At 40.1% G+C, this 21,117-nt stretch overlaps 1 protein-coding gene across 6 annotated transcripts in view; it reads left to right on the top strand.

The window, feature by feature from the left end:
• ATP11A (ATPase phospholipid transporting 11A) overlaps nt 1-21,117 on the top strand; it is a 139,015-nt gene that overhangs the window by 57,651 nt on the left and 60,247 nt on the right. For all 6 annotated transcript variants that reach the window (XM_016151906.2, XM_016151910.2, XM_016151908.2 and 3 more), the window contains exons 2-4: nt 10,451-10,573; nt 19,527-19,616; nt 20,458-20,538. In XM_016151906.2, coding sequence (XP_016007392.2) covers nt 10,451-10,573; nt 19,527-19,616; nt 20,458-20,538 — 294 coding nt within the window. The remainder of the gene's footprint in view (nt 1-10,450; nt 10,574-19,526; nt 19,617-20,457; nt 20,539-21,117) is intronic.

Here is a 21,117-nt window from a genome sequence, read left to right as displayed (position 1 = left end):
TTACACGTCGAACAAGAAATAGTGCCTTTAAAAGCTATAAACAGACACCAGAACAAGGAATTGCTTTGTCATTGGATCTCCGTAAATTTGAAAAATGGTTGTTAGGAGGAACCACCTCTATAAAAATTGATCTAGTAATTTGAGGCTAGGTTACATGCTTATGTTCCGGTCCCGGTCCCACAATGTAATTTAGCTAATAGGTTTTGTTTGTTTCAGCTGAAATTCAAAACTTCCATTAGGTGACTAACACTGGCTAAAATTGATTTTCGACGTATTTTTAAAACTCTCTTTTGTCCTTGTGTGCTTTCTAACTGTAATACTCAGGCAGCCATACCCCAAACCCTAGCAAAGCTGACAGCAAAGTTGGCGAAGCCGCGACTGCCAGAACTTGGTTTCTTTCAGTAGTTCAGCCGTTTTCCTAGTAAATTCTAAATCCAAAAGCATCTTGCCCTTGCTGGAGTGGCAGAGAGATGGGAGAGAGACACCTGCGAAATCCCCACTTCTCTTGACTACTGGACTCTGCGGTTCAGGGGTGAGCGTGGCCGTTTGCGCCTAAAATAATTGATAGACACCGTGTGGCTCCTAGAAGGGAGGCATCATCCTTGCTTTACACCCAGAACTTGAGGGTCTAATGCTGCCCTCAGCTGTGTTTATCCCATTGTGCTTTGGGTATAAAATTTTCAAGTTTCTCCGCTGTTGGGCATATTCCTTTGGAAAAGCATCGAACTCAATTTTATTCGTTAAGAAATGGTTTATATTGAAAACGGAACCTTAAAAATGTTACTTGTTTTCCCTAAAATGGAGAGAATCCTTTATTCTAGTAAAAGCCTCTCTGGGGTGAGAGAAGCGGGAAGAGGGAAGCGGCTTCAACGAGGGGAGGTGAGGGCCGTGCCGCCCCAGAGGCACATGATGCGCAGCGCTCGGAGCCTCGCGGATCTGAGGGGAGAGAGCTACCTGGCCTGGCCGCTTTAATGACATAGAATTTCATCACCCTCAAAAGAAACCCAGTACCCATTAGCAGTCACTCCCCAACCCCAGCCGCTGGCACCCACAAACCCGCTTTCTGTGTCTGTGCATTTGCCTGTTCTGGATGTTTCTTACCATGGAATCACATGGTATCTGACCCATGGTGTCTAACTTCTCTCTCACTTGGTCAGGGTTTGATTTTCATTTCCTTAATGCTTGTTGATGAGAAGCATCTTTTCATGTCCTACTGGCCATTTGTAGAACTTTGGTGAAATGTCTACTACATCCTTATTATCTGCCTTTTTTTTTGAATTGCGACAGTCTCTTATGTAACCCACTGACAAATCCCTTATGAGAAATATGACCTTCAAGTATTTTTGAAGGAGATCAGCTCCACTATGGAGCGCTAGAGACTTTTCACATACCTTTGGGGACCACACAGGCAAAGGCTTGATCCATGGTTCACCTGCATCTTGGCAGAACATCTGTGTAATTCCCACAGGAATATGGAGGTTAAGGCCTGCGGGGTCATCTCCCACCCACCTCCCTGTTCCCCTCAGAGGGTGTCAGCACTGTTTCTCATCACCTCTCCGGTTCTGATGATGTGTGTGTGTGGGGTTGGGGGGGGACTTCCTCCTCAACCTCTCAGAACAGAGCCCTTTGAGTTACTGGTAAACTGTGATGCTTCATAGATTTAGCTCTCTGCAGACCTGCTGGTCGACTTGGGGTCCTAGGGAAGGCCCCCAAGAGGTAGATAGCACTCCGAAAGAGGTAGATAGCACTCCGAGTTAATGAGTTCTTCTGCATTATAATCTACATTCACTCTGCAGTGAGAATAAGTTTATCTTTCAATCTGCAGTACCTCCTGGGTCACAGCTCCCAATATTAGATATATTTGCATGATGAAGTCGACTTCTGTAGGTGACACATGTTGCTGGTAGTGTTGTGCTTTGGGGACGTGTGCAGGTTCTCCTCCTCCACCTTTGCCCTGTTCACACTCACCTGGGGAAGCAGTGCACGGTGCCTTTACTGCCTTGGGGAGAGAGGGAGATTTCACAGACCTGGTGGAAGTGGAAACTGGAAGGGGAGGAGGCTAGCATCGTGGCCAGTGCTTGGGTGAAGGGGGTACAGAATGTTTAGAAGATTCTTCGATTCAGCTCATTTGCCCCAATCTGTGCAGAACCAGTCCAGCCCCTCCAGATCACTCCATTTCTTTCCTAATTTAGCTCCTCCCTCTTCGTCCCTGAGGAGAGATACTGGATGCTCAGGAGAAATGCCCCCTTCTCCCCGGTAGCCTTAAAGTATTTTTCTTATCATTTTGAGCTCCCACAAATGTGAAGGCATGCCGGCTTTGCACATTTCAGGGACTTTTTCTCTGAAGTTCAGTCTCTGTGCCCCACAATGATCTTTTCTTACCTGTGCATGTGTCAAAGTGAACAAGATAGAAATAGTCTGTTGAGCGTTCTGCTTGGTTTAGCACACTACTGATGAAATGGATAGGCAGGTTTATTTATTTTTACAGTTTGTAGATTTAAAATTAAGTGTCTGAAACAACTCCACATTTATAATTTGGGCACATTATCTGCACATTATCAGCAACAGGATGCAAATACCCTTGAAATACTGAGATTTGTAAAGAGTGTTAATAATTTCTCTTGGGAAGACATAAGTAATATTCCTCACTGCAAGTTAAACAATAGGAGTACAGGAAAAGCAGATTCTCAAACGCAGTGCTTGGTGGTCACTTCTTCCTGCTGCTCTCTGCAGAGAGCCTGGGACCCCGTCTTGACTCCTGGAGAGGTCAGAGCCTGTCCATGATGCGCTGAGGGTCTCGGGCTTCCAGGCAGTGCCCACTACAAGAAACAGAACACAAGGGTCCTGATGCTATTCATTTTTTTCAACAGAACTTTTAAGAAAGCTAATTTTACTCGGGTCTGATTTTCTTTTACTTTTAAAAACTGCTGACACCTGCCAGACCGGACCTCACAGTGGAGCTCTCACCCACACTCTGCAGCCACCAGCCCAGAAACGTCAGGATTAGTCATCGGCCACTTATGTTTGGCCCCCACTTCTTACTAGCCAAATGAATATAGTAGACACTGTTATCCAAGGGGCATATGTTCCAACACCTCCAGTGGAAGCCTGAAACCATGGATGGTAGTGAACCATATATATGCTATTTTCCTATACATACATACCTTTTTACTTAAAGGAAGCACTTTATAACTTCTCTTATTCAAATGACCGGAATCACGACTCTTGCTTTTTGGGGCCATAATATTAAGTAAAATAAGGGACACTTGAACACAATCACTGCAGTACCGCGATAGTTGACCTGATAATCAAGACGGCTACTAAGTGACTAAGGTGTAAGTAGTATACACAGAGTGGATATGCTGGAGAAAGGAATGATTCATGTGAAAGTTCAGAACAGAGTCTCAATCCTTCCTTTTTTCTTCCAGGATTAAGCACTTAATTACAGCAAAGTCCTTAGTGCCCTCAGCTTCTCCTGTCCTCTCAGAATTACTGTTTTGCTCCCGTTAGTACTTTATTATTAGTTATGAGTAAGGTCACTTGGGGGCCTAGACTAGTATCATCACTCATTTTTTAAATAGCTGATTGACACCAAACCCTGTTTAAGCCATTTGGCTAGGCGACTGTTAATGACATTTTCCTGCTATAACCCAGGCCTCCTTGGTGGTGGTTCTTGGTTTGGTATTACTCTCTGTCAAGTGGGAGGTCATACCAAAGTCTATTTAAAGAGAGAAAATCAGTCAAGTGATTTGGAGGGTGAGCAGTTCCGAGCCCCAGCTTCAGAGGTTTGGGAGAGCGGGAATTAATATTTAACCGACCACTTTGGCACAAACTGGAGCATTGCACAATAGATCTTTTGAGCCTGAGTGTCACTTGGACAGAGAGGAATGCAGGAAGTGATAGAGAGTGTTCCCCCACAGTTAATGCTTCCCTTGGGCTCTGAACGTTTCCTCAGCCACCAGCACACGTACCCTACCTGTCAGAAAGGCTGTTATTCAGGCAGCAATAGATCAACCTCTAATGTTAAAAATATCTTTAGAAAAAAGAATTAAGGGAAAGAGGCGAGAAGGATATTCAGACAGCTATGCCAGAGTGATTTACAGTGACATTTTCTCCATGGCTCCTGTTTTATGGAATTGTGGCTATCCTCCCTTGTTCTGGGAAGGCGGCTGTCACAGCCGTCCCATGTGGTGCACATTTCCTGAGTACACATCGATTAGGAAAAAGGAGCTGGAAGGATAACATTCTCCTCCTCCTTGGCCCTATGTGTGGTGAGAACCATACCTCTCTACTCTTCACGTGACTTTCCGGCCACCTTGTCCTTGTACACTACCTTCACCCCAGCCCTGCCCAACCAGCCCTTCTCCTTCAGCTCCGGATGTGGAATTCTTCCAGGAGGCTCTCCAGCACAAAATGAAGGCAGGATGGTAAGATGGAGTCCATGTCACAGACCTTTTGCCTGTAAGGTTTAATATGGTCCATTTTTCTGTCCCCCAATCCTTTGGCACTCAGTCTTTTGTGTGTATTATGGAAATGAAACTGATAGGCATATTTAGCATCCTCCCCCCAAAACACACCCCTTTGGCAAAAGGTGAGCAGGTGGTGAAGTGGATGGAGAGCTCTCCCAGAAGCTTGAGGAGACCTTGTATCAACCTGGTCATGCGGCTAATTAATGGCCCTGAGTTTTGGCAAGACTAAGGTGCTATGAGCTCAGTCATTCTAGAAAATGAGATGATCCAGGTTAGCAGCTTCCAAAGTCCCTGCAGACTCTATCCTATCAAATTCTGCCAGGTAAGAAATGTTAAAAGGACCCCATCGAAGCCTACTATTTTCAGAGATAGACTAAAAAGCTACTAACTTAGCCAATAACACATCCTCATTTTTCACTGAGGTACTTCATCATTTGCTCATGGATTAATAGATAAGAAAAAAACTATTCACTATGGACAAAAGGTCTTTTGTATAAAATTCTATCTGGTCATGTCGCCTGGTGGATATTTCATTTCCTAAAACATTTTAGGAAGAGTTTTATGCCTAAGTTTCTAGAATTTACACAGAAGACTGAAAAGAAGAAGCAGTTCAGTCACCTAAAAATGACTTCTACCTTTAAGAAAATAAAAAAGAAAAGTGCTGGAGTAACCGAACCAAAAGCAAGCTGAAAATCAGAGGAATTATCTAATGTTAGCCTTACCGGTGAATTATATGATCTTTTGATGTAAGCATTACTATGGTCCTAGAATAAGAAATAATTATCTCATGTACATGCAAACTGCATATGTTTTTCATTTAAGCAAAATACTTATAATATTTTTACTGAGGTGTAACTCACATACTATAAAGTTCACTCTTTCAAAGTGCATCATTCATTGGTCTCAGTATATTCATAGAGGTATGCAACCACCATCACCCTCCAATCTAGAACATGTTTATCCCCCCCAAAAAGATACCATTAGCAGTCACTCACCTAGCCATTAGCAAACACTGTCTCTATGAATCTGCCTATACTGGACATGTCGTGTGAATGGAATCATACAACAAGTGGCCTTTTGTGTCTGACTTCTTTCACTTACGTGCATTTGTTCATCCATGTTGTAGAGTGTTTCTTTTTATGGCTGAATAATACGCCATTGTACGACTATACCACACCTTATCTACCTATTCTTCAGTTGATAGACATTTGGGTTGTTCTTACCTTTTGGCTATTATGAATAATACTGCTATGAATATTCATGTACCTTTTTTTGTGGACATATGTTTTTATTTTAGGGGGTATATACATAGCCTAGGAGTAGAATTGCTAGGTCATATGGTAACTCTATGCTTAACTTTTTGAGAAACAGCCAAATTTTTTTAAAGCGGCTGCACCATTTTATATTCTCACCAGCAACATATGAAGGTTTCAGTTTCTCTACATTCTTCCCAACACGTGTTATTGCACATCTTTTTAAAAATTATATTTCATAATAGCCATTCTAGTGAGTATAAAGTTGTGTGCTCTGTTAAATAAAATAACAATTTATCTGAATTTTCATTTTAGTCATCCGAACTGACCGAATGTTCAATCCTTCATTAATTTTAACCATTTCCGGGTTGATTGTTTCATCAAGATGGGAAGTAAAGGAAGGAGAGTTTGTTGTGTTAACATAAACTGTTGACAAATGTCGCATCTACGCATGTTCTGGATTTAATAAACCATTTCTATTTAAAAGAATCCATTTATACAATGAGTAAGATTTTAAGAATTCATTAATTATATGTAATTTGCCGAAGTAAACTACACCCTCTACCAAATATCTTTTCAGATTGGTTATAAATATACTGCATATGTTAGTAAAATGATCTTATTTGTTTGTAGTGTTTCCCACACTACAGAACAAAAGTGGAAGTTTTTATTTCTAGCTCATCAGGACAAAACTACTGGGTACTTTTACATTTGTGTACATGTGTTAATTTTCTTCATTACTTCAAGGTGGCAGTGTTGTTAGCAATCTTTATTTATCCATTGACATTTCTGGGATTATAAGAGCTGAGTCCTCACAGCACATATGGGGCCCGCTTTCTACTCCTGGTCTCACTCACTGCTTGAAGAGGCTTCCTTATTTGTGGTTCTTCTCTCAGACTTGGATTCTTTCTAGAACATGGTACCCACCAGGACCACCCCTCTCTCTGACAGTCTTGTTGATGGTACATTTGTTTCCCAGTCAAGCATTGTTGTTTTGGGATGATTTTTTCTTTTTTTGGTGTTTCCTCTCGTTTCTGTATGTGACAATTTTATTTGTGTAATAAGAAGATGAAAGACTCCTTAGGTTCTTGTCTTCTCTCCTCGGAGCATGTTCAGTTTGATGTTTTGGCAACTTGCCAGGCAGTAGCTAGCGGCTTCTCAGCTCTTGTGAGTTCCTCACAAGCCAAGGGCAGTTCGGTCATCCCATTTTTCCATAGGAAGCCCTCCACCACCCTCCCTGGGAACAACAACTCAGGTGTGGTCACAGGTAAATTTGACTATTAGGGGCAATCAAGTGCTCAGCCCCATTTCCATAGCTCAGACTTGTAGTTTGGCTTGGAACCTGATGCCAGCCTCTGGCGGGGGGTTGGGGGGATGGGGGTAGGGAGGGACAGGCGTGTCGGACACCTTCTTGATGCATTCTGGACAACTGGCTGTAGTGAGTCACTAGGATGCCTGTGAGCTGAGGAAGGCCCTTCTGAGCCTGGTTTCAGCACTGTGCTGATGAACATCTCTAACCAGTTGGAGCAGAAGTCGCACCGAGCCTGTTGGGCGGTGTCACCCATACTACCTAAGACGAATATCTAGAAAGAGAGGCTGGTGTCTCCGACTTCCTGCCTTTGGGAGATTTCATGATGACCCACATCTTCGTTCTTAAAGCTCCGTGTGGCAGAACTTCCTTTTTGTCTGCACCACAGTGTGACAGTGGTCAGTGTGATTGGTATTTGGTTTAAGACTGGCTAGATTAAGAAATTGCCTGATAGGGACTAATAAATTTGTATTCATTGCTAGGTGTACAGAAGACTAGAATCTTAGAGCTGGATGAATGATAAAGCTTATCTAGACTAATCCTTTCACATTATCGCTGATGAAATTTGACACAGAAATGTTGAGTCACTTGTCTATAGTCACAGAGCCAGTCAGCAGCAGGACACACACATGACTGCGTAGGCATAATTATAACCTTGGTGATTATACCAGGCATTCTCCAGGGGTGTCCTGTTTGTTGTATTCTCTACATCTTCTGGGTATTTAACTTTAGCCTTCTTAGAATTAAACATTTGTGCAGAGAACAACACACAGAGCTCACCTTGGTCTTAATCCAAACCCAAAAACATTTCCTGCCTGTCAGTGCCTGTGTATGATCATCTGGTAATTTTATGACCTCAGAAAGTGTAATTTGTCTGTCACTCCTTGGGCTCTGCTATGCGGACTAAGCAGTGAGCAAAGTCAGACAGAAATGTAGCTTCATTGACATTTCAGTCCGTTGAGTTATAACCTGTTAGTAGAAGTGAGGAGCCTTAAAAAAACTTCTGGGTTGTTGCTTCTATTTTTATCCTCAGGGAGCAATATCAAGGCAGCTTTTTTTATACAAGGTTTAGCTTTCATTCAGTGAGTATGTGGTTCTTTCCCAAATGAATTTTTGGTTGTGATGATTTAGGCAAATTCGATTGCATGTTGGTGTCCAATTCATTTTCTGATTTTGTCCCACAGGCAGGTATCGTGTTCTGACTTGTATTATTTAAATAGGCACTACACTGTTGAGTATTTTTCAGGTGTTAAATAATTATATTAAAAGCAATAAACATCGATTAGACAGTGTCAAGAATATGAATTGGACTTAATAAAATTCATTCTGACTTTGCCTCCCTGGAGACAAGCGTCTTTTACGCCTCTAGCCAGAAGTGCCCAGGAAGCACCAGCTCCCATCAGTGGGCACCGCGGCATGGCCCATAGGAAGATTTGAGCTTCCAGAGTCTGTACTAGCGCTGAAAGCCAACTGCTTGCTGTCTTTGAAGTTTAGGAAAAGAATGGTTTTCTATTTTTGTATTAAAATTTATATTTTATGCTTTTTTCTGGTTTGTTTATTATGTGTTCTTTTTCAATGTAACTTCCTGAATCCACAGGAATGAGAAGCACATGTTTGGCTATGTGCTGGGAAATAAAGGGAAATCAGAGAATTTTTCTATTTTCTTAACTTTCATATCCAGAGATTTATTTGTGAAACTCTTACACGTTTTTTTTTTTTGTTTTTTTTTTTTTAAGTCAACATTCCTTACTGGTGGCTTCACCCAAAATGGGAAGGCAGCAGGGAGGGGCACGGGGTAGTGAGACGGCTCCGAGGAGGGAGGGCTTGTGCTTGCTGGGGAACTGAGTCTGGCCTTCAGCATCACGTTGTTACTACAGAACAGCAGGCTCCCTGGAGGGAGCCAAGTGCCAAGTTCAAGCCAAGGAAGAAGCACTGGTTCATGTAGAGTGAGGCGGGCAGTGGCCGTGCCTGTTCTGTCCCAAGGATCTCGTGCCATTTCCCATGCCCCTGCTGAGCATCTCTGAAACATGGGTGGAGTTACAGAGACTGGGTTGCTCTTTATTCTTTAGTTTATTTAGACTGTCCTGCAAAGCTAGGCCCTAACAAAATGATATGCAGGAAATGTGCAAACATTCAGCTACTGTGGATAATGAACTGGGGGGGGGGAGGGGTGGGTAGGGGCGAGGTGGTGGTCGCAGACACACGAAAAGTACTTTTATCCCTCAAGAAGCTGGTAGATGAGCAAAGGAGATGATAGTATAAGCAAAAAAAAAAAAAAAAAATACGAGACTTATAATAACCTCGAACAATAGAAATCTTGGATTGCTCGTTACTCCTGTCTATTTTGCTTCAAAAAATGAGGGTCCGATGAAGCCACAAAGATGGGCACGGTGATAGATGGCGGAAGGAAGCTGTACCAGGCTGGGAGCGTTGCCATACGTTTTGTCGCCTCGGTTTATTCTCAACAATTCTGAGCAAAGTGCTGTCGCTGCCCTTGTGGATGATGAAGTTAAAGTTCAGAAATGTCAGCTTGCCTGAGGCGCAACTGAGCCAGATTTTGGCGCCGAGGCCCATCCATCCTTCCTGTTCCATCACACCGACTTTCTCTTCAACTAAGGTTTCCATCTCCTTTTCAGCATAGTTTATTATACCCCAGAAAAGCTGATATCTTCGGTGTCCTTTACGGGAATTGAGATGTGGTGTCCAGGATGCTGTTAGTCTGGGGGGGCTCAGGACAACATGCTGGAGCTGCTATACAAACATTTTAGTCTCTCATCAGTAGCTGTAGCGTCTTAGGCGCTTCAGTGCTGACAGCATACCGTCTGGTTGAGTATTTTTAAAAGATCCTTTTACTCAGATGATATTTACTTAATGCCTCATGCATACGACACTCTGAGTAATACAAAGATGAGTCAGACCCCGGTCTTCTCTCTTTCTAGGAAAGTCTTATTGATAAAGATACCTGAAATGATTGAATGGTTCTTCTATTCTGAACCCAAGGTTTTACTCTCTTCTTTCACTGAAGACCTCTCCCCAGATTTCCAGCTATCATTGTCTTTTCCCTCTTGGAAGAATGAAGGTTTTGCTGTTGCTTTCTGTTTTTTTATATGAACCCACCTATGTTGTGTCCTCTGACAATCAGCTCTTCAAAGCTACCCCTCCACTCTCTCTGGAAGTGCAGGCAGCCCGCTCAGACCATTTCCATGGAGAGGGCAGGGGTTTGAAGGTTGAGTAAGGTCAGGGCAGCTCTGGCCTTGAGAGACGGGGCCCAGCTCTTCCCTGCGGCCCTGCACAGTGCTCTAAGTTGGCCAGCACAGATTTCTGTTAATGTGAACGAGTGTTAAAGCCAACGCTTCAAGGAAGAGCTTTCATATACAAAGTCTGAGGCACTTGGATTAACGCCGCTCTATTTTCCGCAGTGTACTGGAGAAGAGAATTGGGTGGACAGTCGGACCATCTACGTGGGGCACAGGGAGCCCCCGCCAGGTGCTGAGGCCTACATTCCACAGAGGTACCCAGACAACAGAATAGTCTCCTCCAAGGTAACTTTCCATCTGAGTGTTTATTAGTTTCCTAACAGAACTCCTTGGAGGAGCATGGGAACTTTATGACAGCACTTAGCGTCACCGCTCATAGAACTACTGTCATCGCTGCTATTTACTCCCGACTAAGGGCTGTGGTTACGATTTACATGGGGCTCGTGCAGTCATTATCCCTCCGGTTGTCCCCAAAACGCTGTGCAGACTAGCCAAGATGTCATCGCGCATTTTCTTCACTTCTCCTTTAATTATATCATGGACACAGTGTCAAATCTGAAGTCTAAGACATTCAAATCCTACTACTGTCACTTATTTATTTGCTGTCTGGCCATGTGCCAGTCACGATCCACCCCAGGCTGGAGTTTCCTTATCCATAAAATAGAGACCTGCTAGATGTCACTAGTGAAAGAGTCTGTGTAAACAAAAACACTGCACACGTGTCGGAGTCAATTAGGTGCGATAAATGCAGAGAGAAGGAAATGTGATTAGAATGGCGTCATTTCAACGACACGCCTTGTTTTCATTGGCTGGAGAGTGGGAGTGCAGAGTGTGACTATTTTATTACACATTTAGAGAATAACCTGGTAAATGGGCCTTGAGAACGGGGCGGAAAGTTTACTAGCTGGCCTTGATTAAAAAGGTAAATGATGGCTTTAGGGATTATGAGAACTTCCCCTTCGGGTGCCTGCATGCATGTGTCCATGAAGGCCGCACACATTCCTGGTTTCGCTAGATATGTAGATCTGTGAGTGACTTACTTAATTCACACATGAGTGCCCAGGAGAGGTCGGTGTGGTAGACCCACTTCATTTTTGTATGAGCGATCAAAGAGTGCCCTATGTTTGTAAAGAATATTTGAGAACAAAAAAAGCTTTGCTCTTCAAGGCAGTTTTTAAGTGGAATGATTTTGTTTAAAATTGCAATGTAAAATAATAATAATAACTGCTTTAATTGCCAAAAACACAATGTGGGTAAGAAAATTGCTCATAAACAAAATCTCAACCAAATAAATAGAGTATATGGTTACCCAAATGTGATAAATGAAAGGAGAAATAAAATGAGGAGGAATGCCGTATCCAAAACACAGGCCTTTCCAGTAGTGATATTTATAAATTTTATACACTCTTAAGCAGAGCTCACTAAAAGATGATTACTATGTAACTATGTATTCTGTCAACCCATTAGTGTGGCCAAAAAGAAAAAAATCTTCAAAACATTTCTTTAAAATATGTTTAAATTTTTTTATTTTTCACCTATAGTTGACATATAATATTATACTAGTTTCAGGTGTACAACACAGTAATTAGACATGTATATAACTTATAAAGTGACCACCTCGATAAATCTAGTACCCATCTGACACTATACATAGTTATTACAATTTATTGATTATATTCCCTATGCTGTACTTTACATCCCTGTGATTATTTTTACAACTGACAATTTGTACTTCTTAATCCCTTCGCCTTTTTCATCCATCCTCCGGCAACCTCCTTCCCATCTGGCAGCCATCAATTTGTTCTCTGTATCTATGAGTTTGTTTCTGTCAAAAACATTTCTTAAAAGTCTAGTCCTGTGCAGTACAAATGCATCAAAAAACAGGAAGTGCACTGAAAAACATTAAAATGTAGTGCCATGCGTGAACGTGTCAGGACAGTAGTCTGGGATACAGCTGATGCGACGTGAAACCTCCCTACACTGCACAACATCTAGACTGGGTAGGACGTTTGTCAGAGGCACTTCAGCCACCGATACAAATCCCTGTGCAGCTGGTTTCTCCCTCCAGGGACAAACTCGGCCTTGAAAGTCCCAGCCCCCAGTACCTTCCTGTAGATATGGAAAGTTCTTTATAAGGCTCCACGGAGGAAATTTCTGAAACACAAAACACCTGGTTCCTTGGAGGTATCAAAAAGCCTTCTTGATGCATTTGATAGAATATAGCTGGAAATTGAGGGATACTTTATTTATTCTAAAAGCACCTGTCAACGTTTCAGTAGACAGAACTGAAAGTAGTAATTTCTAAATCCCATTCCTGACCCCTGTGCTATCTGATTCAAGTTTTAGAGAGAATTATTTCCCCGTTTTTCTCTCAGTAATCCCACAGCCAATAGCCAACACTGATTTTGAGATGCCTTGTCTTCCCTCCTTGCTCTGCAACTCACCATCTTTTCTTTTCCTTTGTCTGGACTTTTGTTTCTCTCTCTGTGGTGGCACCTTCCTGTCCCCAGCTGCCCTACATGAACTTGAGCCCCAGAGCCTTCTTGGCTTCTAACAAAGAAAACTGGGGAGGTTGTAATGATGGGTTTGGATACAGACTTGCAGGTTCCTGGGGGCATTTTTGAAACTGTTTCTTCTCAGAAAAACTCCTTTATATCAGGAGGCTTTAGAGTAGGAACTAAGAGAGTTAAGTCAATACTTTTTCAGGGATTGGGTCAAGCCGTCCCCACAAAAGAGAGGTTCGGTGTCGGGTAAAGTGCTCATCTACTTTATCTCAGCTCAGAGTGGAGAGGGGACTGTGCTCTCAAATTCATCTGTGTGCAGAGAATGCCCTTTATTCCTCAAAGAGGTGGGCTTAATGGCTTAATACCAGTTCAAGGAAAAATGATACACAGCATCACCTCTATTGCTCACCAAATTCAGTTTGGAAGAGGCCCTCTGAAAGATGAGGACTTAGAATCTAAGCCAGTGGACAGTGGCATTGATTTAGATCAACTGGAGTGGAACCCTAGAGAGTGTTATTGTTTTCATTTAAAAACAGATCCAGACATATGAAAAATACAATTTAAACCGTGAAACAAATTTACAAGCCGGTTTGAAGACTATGTTTATGGTAATGTAGCTATGTTTTCTTGGGAAGAAAACTTTTATTTCTACCTTAAAGGAAAAGACTGCTAGCTAAGACTTAGAAGCCTATTCTCAGTGAGTCTGATTTTACTAAATCAAAGGGTTGTGAAAGCATTTGCCATGTACATATGTATATTAAGGGATTGAAAAGGCTAATTAATCTAATTATGTTACACTTCTGATCTATCCCACGGAAGCTCAATTATTGGTGATCAGTGATTGATTCGAATTCCGTTTCCTTTTGCGGGGAGACACACAAGACAGGTGCCCGGCAAAAGAAGGAAAACCAAGACACTATCCCTAGCTTGACCCCCTTCCTTTCCGCTGACCACATGCAGAACTCCCCACCCAGGGCCTGCTTGAGCTCACCACTGCTGGCAGATCCGGGACTCAAGAGAACGAAGGAGCTCTGCTTCATCAGTTTCACACACAAAAATTATACTTTTGGACACAAACTTCATGTGGCTCCCAGCTCTGCCCCAGGATGCTACAAAATTAAACAGTTATCTCAAACTGTACTGTCACTCCATGAATTCGAGAAAGCTGAATTGCTTTTGATTATTGGTTAGGGAAAATCACCTCCACCAATTTGATACGGGCAATGTTCTTAATGACTTTCAAGTTTATCATGTCGTTTAAGCCCTAAAACAACCCTGTGAGGCCGCTAATACTTATTAAACCCAGCCTATGCCTGAAGACACCGAGCCACAGAACAGAGTGCATGAGCCGATCCTTAGCCCCGCGTCTGACCCCGAGCCCAGCACTCCCTCTGCTGTGCCAGTGCTACCTCTCTTACCAGCCCGTCATGATGCTCATTCCCTTCTCATATCAGTAATTCAGAATTTGGGAGTAATTTTCTATTTTTTACATCCCCGTCTCTCGATCATAAATGACAGAGAAACTTCTACTCCATGCGAGTAGAGTGCCTTCCGCAGATCAGTGACGAGCCTCCGGTACATTTTTAGGTCCGTCACAGTCACAGCTGTGATGCTAGACCCAGTTTCAGGTACATAATAGTTGAGGCCTCAGGGAAATTTCCAGATGCTCTCGTTTTACTTTCTGGCAGCTGGCAAAGAAGAACGGCGCCCAGGGCTTTTTTTCTTAGGGTTTTTTCTTTCTCCCCATGACTAAAGATAGACCGAGTGAAACTGCTTTCTTCTTTGTGAGGAGCCACACTCCCGGCAAGTAACCCAGAACCAGAGGTAGCTTATACACAGAAGAGAGGAAGCAAAACTGAGCTCAGATGCTCATGAGGTGTTCTCATTGTAGGGCTAACAATACACAGAAAAAATGCAAAGACTTCAGTTATGAAATTTTTTGTGTTATGAAAGAAATGCCAGGAATAGTAGTTGTCTTATATAATTCACCATTCCCTAAAATATCTGTTATAGTAAAGAGAGATTTTCTGGTTAACTCAGACTTCTCAGTTTCCTTATAGCAAGAAAAAAAAACCAGTTTATTCCATGCCTGTGGCTCAATATTAGGATTTTCAGTATAAAGTATTGTTCTACTGATTGTATCACACCAGAAGGTAGGACTTCATAGCTGAATATAGGTCAGAGTATTACAGTATACTTTGTAATACACAAAGCATTATATTACATAGTGACTCACATGTCTAAGCAAATATTTAGATCATTACTATGTAACAAAATTGATAAATGTGCAATTGGCCCACTATTATCAGTTTTCCACCTCTTACATGTGTCATAAAATGATCATTTTATTTTACTTTATCCATATGTTACTGATATATCAGTGCAGTAATGGAATGTTTAAAGTATCTCACTGGGTTTTCAATTTTCTTATTATACACCATCAGTAATTAATAACCCTCTTTTGACCACATTAACAATCAGTGTAATAACTTTTTATAGTAATTTATTCTGTGAAATGTGGAAATTACAAAGCTTATTGTCAAAGCTGCATCATGAGTCTTCCATGCCTGATTAGAATAAAGAAACCATTTAACTGGTTTTAAATTCCAGATTTGTGCTGGTTCCCTGACAGAACAGGATTCAAAATTAAAAATACAGCATCATTTACATTAGCACCAAAAAGAAAAGAAATATATACTTACTCATACTTAAGTGTAAATATACAAAATATGTATAAGAGCTATATGAGGAAAACTATAAAACTTTGTTGGAAGAAATCAAAGAAGTTTTAAGAAAATGGAGAAATATTCTGTGTTCATGGATGAGAAGACTCAATGTTGTTAGGATGTCAGTTCTTTCCAAGTTAATCTATAGATTCAACACAATCCTAACCAAAATCCCATCAAGTTATTTTGTAGATATCAACAAACCGATTCTAAAATTAATATGAAGAGGTAAAAAACCCAGAACCCAATGGAATATTGAATACCATAGTTGGAGGACTGACACTATCCCACTTCATATTTTCTATAAAGTTATAGTAATGAAGAGAGGGTAGTATCAGTGAAAAAAACAGACAAATAGATCAGTGGAACAGATAAAGAGCCCAGACATAGATCCACATAAATATAGTCAGCTGATATTTGACAAAGGAGAAAAAGCAGTATAATAAAGAAATGAAAGGCTTTTCTACAAATGGTGCTAGAGCAATATAGCCATATATGTCCACATGCAAATAATAATAATAAAAAGAACAAAGTTGGAGGTATCATACTACACCTGATATCAAACTATATTGCAAGGGTACAGTAATCAAAACAGCATAGTACTGGCATAAAAACAGGTACATTAATCAAACAAACAGAATAGAGATCCCAGAAATAAATTCACGCCTATAGGCTCAGTTAATATATGACAAAGGAGGCAAAAATATAAAATGGGGTAAAAACGGTCTCTTCAATAAATGATGCTGGGAAAATTGGACAGATACATGCAAAAAGAAAAGAAAAGAAAAGAAAAGGAACTGGACCACCTTCTTATATATTATACAAGAATAGACTCAAAATGAATTAAAGACTTAAATGTAAGACCCAAAACCATAAAACTTCTAGAAGAAAACGTAGGCAGTAATCTCTTTGATACTGCTACTAGTAACTTCTTTCAGATATATCTTCTTGGGCAAAGGAAATGAAAGAAAAAATAAACAAATGGTACTACATCAAACTAAAAAGTTTTTGCACAGCAAAAGAAATTAAAAAAATGAAAAGAAAACTGACTGAATGGATGAAGATATTTGCTTATGATACATCTGGTGAGAGATTAATATCCAAAATATATAAAGAACTTGTCAAACTCAACAACAAAAAAACAATCCAATTAAAAAATGAGCAGAAGATCTGAACACGTATTCTCCAAAGAGGAAATACAGATGGCCAATAGACATATGAAAAGATGCTCAATGTCATTAATCATCAGATAAATGCAAATTAAATCTACAATGAGATATCACCTCACACCTGTCAGAATGGCTATCATCAATAAATTAAAGAACAAGTGTTGGCAAGGATATGGAGAAAAGGGACCCCTCACACACTGTTGGTGGGATTGTAAATTGGTACAGCCACTATGAAAAATAGTCTGGAGGTTTCTCAAAAAATTTAAAATGGAAATACCTTTTGACTCAGCAATTGCACTTCTGGGTATTTATTCAAAGAAAACCAAAACAATAATCTGTAAAGATCTATGCACCTCTACATTCATGGCAGCACAATTTACAATAGCCAAGATATGGAAGCAACCTAAATGCCCATCAACAGACAATTGGACAAAGAAGTTATTGTTCACATATACAATGGAATATTACTCATCCATTAAAAAAATGAAATATTTCCATTTGCAAAGACATGGTTGGACCTAGAGGTTGTTATGCTGAGTGAAATGTCAGATAAAGAAAGATAAATACCATATGATTTCACTTATATGCGGAATCTAAGGAACAAAAATAACAAACTAATCAGAAACAAGACTCACAAATATAGAGGACAATCTGGTGATAGCCAGAGGGTTGGGGGGTTGGGAGAATGGGATGAAGGGTTAAAGAAGTACAAATTAGTAATTGGTAGATTGTCATGGGGAGCACGGCATAGGGAATGCTATTAGCTATGTAATTGTGGCAAAGTTTAATCTTCATTTTCACGTTATGTCAGGTAGGACAGATTTATTGTTAAGTTGCATACATATATAAAAAGTTATTTTGTACCTGACCTTTATTAAATCGAAGATTAGGACTCAAAAAAAAAAAAAGAATCTAGACACTGATCCTACACTTTTCACAAAATTAACTATAAATGAATTGACCATAAACCTAAATGTAAAGCACACAACTATAAATGTCCTGGATGATAGCATAGGTGACAATCTAGGTGACCTTGGTTGGATGAGTTTTCTGACACAATACCAATAACACTAACCACGAAAGGTAACACTAATAAGTTGAACTTTTTTAATTTAAGAATTTCTGCTCTTCAAAAGATACTGTTAAGAGAAATAAAAGACAAGTTACTAAGAGAAGATATTTCCAAAACCTATGTTCCATAAAGGATTGGTATGAAATGACACGTAGAAGATAAGTGTGTTTAGGTGGGTACGGTAGGGTAGATTTGCAACTCAGGAAATTAATTTCTTTTCTAAACCTCTAGAGACCTGGTTTTTTCCTCTTAATTCTTCATTTGTCTAGAAGCAACCATTACCATTGAATAAAAGGTATTTAAGTGTAAATTGATTTAAATAAGTTGGAATTTGAAGTGCCTTTTACAGCATAGTCATTAGACATTTATATAATTAATGAACTGAGCCCTCCCTTCCCATTAGTCTAGTACCCACCTGGCACCATACATAGTTATTACAATATTATCGACTATATTTTCTAGGCTGTCCTGAGCACAGTGTACTTCATATCCCCTTGATTATTTCAAAACTATCAATTTATACTTGAAAAATTATTAACTAAGTAATTTATTGATTTATTTTTCAATTAGAGAATTTTTAAGGTAATTTATGGGGCCAACCCGAGAAGAGAGAACTGAAAGTATGCCCATAATTGTCACAAGATGGGGAGGGAACCACTCCTTTGTTTTCCTGCTCATTAATGAACTTCGTTATGAACTTGCGAATGTAAATTAGAATATAAAATGGAAATTCCCTGTATATGCTCTAAATAGTTGGAAACTTAAGGCAAAGAAGTTTATTTATTTTTTAACCATGATATACTGTGAAATAGATGTAAAAACCAAATTTAGAATATGTTGGCTACTTCAGGGCCATGCCAGGCTTTAGTTATTATATTCAATGTTCGATAACTTGTGTTTGAGATTCTGGCACGAAGGGAGCTCTTGTTGTGAGAGCTTAATAACTAATGTCTAGAGCTGCGATGCCAGCACACTCCCCTGACGGGAGCTGATGTAGGTACCATTCATTTTACAGCGAGAAGGCTGGGGTCACCTTACAGACTGGGCAGAGCACGTTCTTACTCTTCAGCAGACTGTCCTCTTTAAAGGCAAAAACTTTCAAACAGAATTTTAAAACTAATTTCTAAGCTCAGCATTTACTGCAGATCCATGACATCTGGGACATTGTTGTTTTTAACACAGAAGTTAAGAGAACTGTCTTCCTGAGGCAAAAATGAAAAGTTTGGAGACTAAGTGGCGACAGAACCATTTTCCCTGCTTACCTCTCCATTCCCTCCTGTGTGTGTGGTGCTGACACAGAAACTTCCCTGTGTAGGAAACGTCTCCAGACTGGGTCAAGACCATCTAATAATGTTGACTTCTGTTTTAGCTTTCTCTCTCCGTCTAGTCACACTGTCACACACATACACAAAGCTTACAAGGAAATTACAACCAAGGAAAAATGCTAAACATATATTTTTTGAGTTAACAATCATAGGTTTATATTTTATGAAAGACATTTTAATAATAAAACTATTAAGGTACTTTGCATTACCTTGAATTATCTGAAATTAGGTAACACATGCACTACTTTTGAGGTCCATGTTCTCTGTTAGAAGTTTGTCTTTGTGGTCAACAAGTTGATGAAATGTCTATAAACACTTTAAATTTTGAATTATGAGTTCTGTATCTAAAACTAAACATTTTATACTTTGAGATCATGCAGTAGAATAACATGAAAAGTAAAATGTGATCAAAATGACACCTTTTCGTTTTTCTTTTATATAGTACACATTTTGGAACTTTATACCCAAGAACTTATTTGAGCAATTCAGAAGAATAGCCAACTTTTATTTTCTTATCATATTTCTGGTACAGGTAAGGCTGGTCATCTTTTTTCTATCACCTCAAATGTAAATCTAAATAGGTGACATTTTATTCTCAGGCGATTAACTATGCTTTGCTAGTAAGAAGTAACAAGGACTTGTTGCTCCTTATCTATAGTTCCTCCATTTACTTCCTTCAGGGCAAGTGTCCTGGTTCAGAGAGACCTGTAAGCTACAATGTACACACGAGCGCTCTGCTTCTGAGTTGGTTCTGGCCACCTTCCAGCACTAGAAGGGAGATCAGGAGCTGCCTACTTTTTAGGAGAAATTCATCAGCCACGCTAAACATTATTATACTTATCGTCTTCCTAAGTATGTGTAGACGAATGAGAGAAAACATTAAGAAAAAGAGGAAGTGAGAGGAAAAAAAAAAGAGCGAGTGAATACCACAGTGAGGGGCGAATTAGGGAACAATATGTCAGCTGTGTGTTAAGAATAGTGATCGAATTTTTTTTCAATCATACAAAATACAGTTGAAGGACTTTCAAAATTTCCCCAATATTAAATTAACCAAAGGATGTAATTAAAGTGTGGCACCAGAGCAGAGTAGTAAATTAAAATAAATATATACTGTGTCTTTGCCACTGCCAGTGTCATTTCCTTACACATGCCCCCTACTTAAAGAGAACTGCCCTCAGTTTCATAGTGAAATAGGGCGATTTACTTTTTATTTAATTCATCGCAAACGGCAGGATAAAGTGGGGGTAACAATAAAGCAATTTAAAATAAGTAAAAGCAAATGTTGGGTAGTGGTGTAACAGGGCTCACCAATCTGCCTGAAGTCACTAATACATGTTTTTAAAAATGGTTCCGCAATTTTCTTTTCATTTCAGTTGATTATTGATACACCCACAAGTCCGGTAACGAGTGGACTTCCACTGTTCTTTGTCATTACCGTCACAGCTATCAAACAGGTAAGAATTTTACAAAGGAAGAAGGTGGTTATCTTCATTATATGATGGCACCTTTTATCCAAAGCAATCTGGTTTGTTTTAGCTAGGTCATAGACAATTTACCTAAGTTCAAGAAACTCATTTTTGTAACTGTTTTAGATTTATACTTGGGTTAAAATAATAAAGATCATATAATTTACTTGCTAATTTGGTGACCTGTGAGTTCAAGGAGGAAACTATGATTTTCACACTCTGAATCAACCAGATGGTGTCTCGTTCTCAGTGAGTTGCTTAACCTTTGTCCTCGACCGTCTTAACTGCAGGAATTTGCTACCTCCAGAGGGTCTCCAATGTGGCTTCATAATAGAGCATGCTCACTCCTGACTCAGTGTGCATAAAATTGTTCTTTCCGTTCTTTCTGATGAACAAAGCCAGTGACTAACAGTAAGAGTAATGCATCTCAGTCATTTCCACTATCCATTTAGCCAGTTTAGTGCTTCAACCATCACCACTATCTAGTTCCAGAAAATTTCCATCACATGACAGCTCATGGGTACAGATGTGTAGCCATGTCTGGAGATGTAAACACCTCTTCAGGCA

The sequence above is a fragment of the Rousettus aegyptiacus genome, unplaced genomic scaffold, assembly GCF_014176215.1.
Source record: "Rousettus aegyptiacus isolate mRouAeg1 unplaced genomic scaffold, mRouAeg1.p scaffold_m13_p_11, whole genome shotgun sequence".
In the NCBI taxonomy this organism is placed as follows: domain Eukaryota; kingdom Metazoa; phylum Chordata; class Mammalia; order Chiroptera; family Pteropodidae; genus Rousettus; species Rousettus aegyptiacus.
This window is presented reverse-complemented; position numbering and strand designations above follow the sequence as displayed.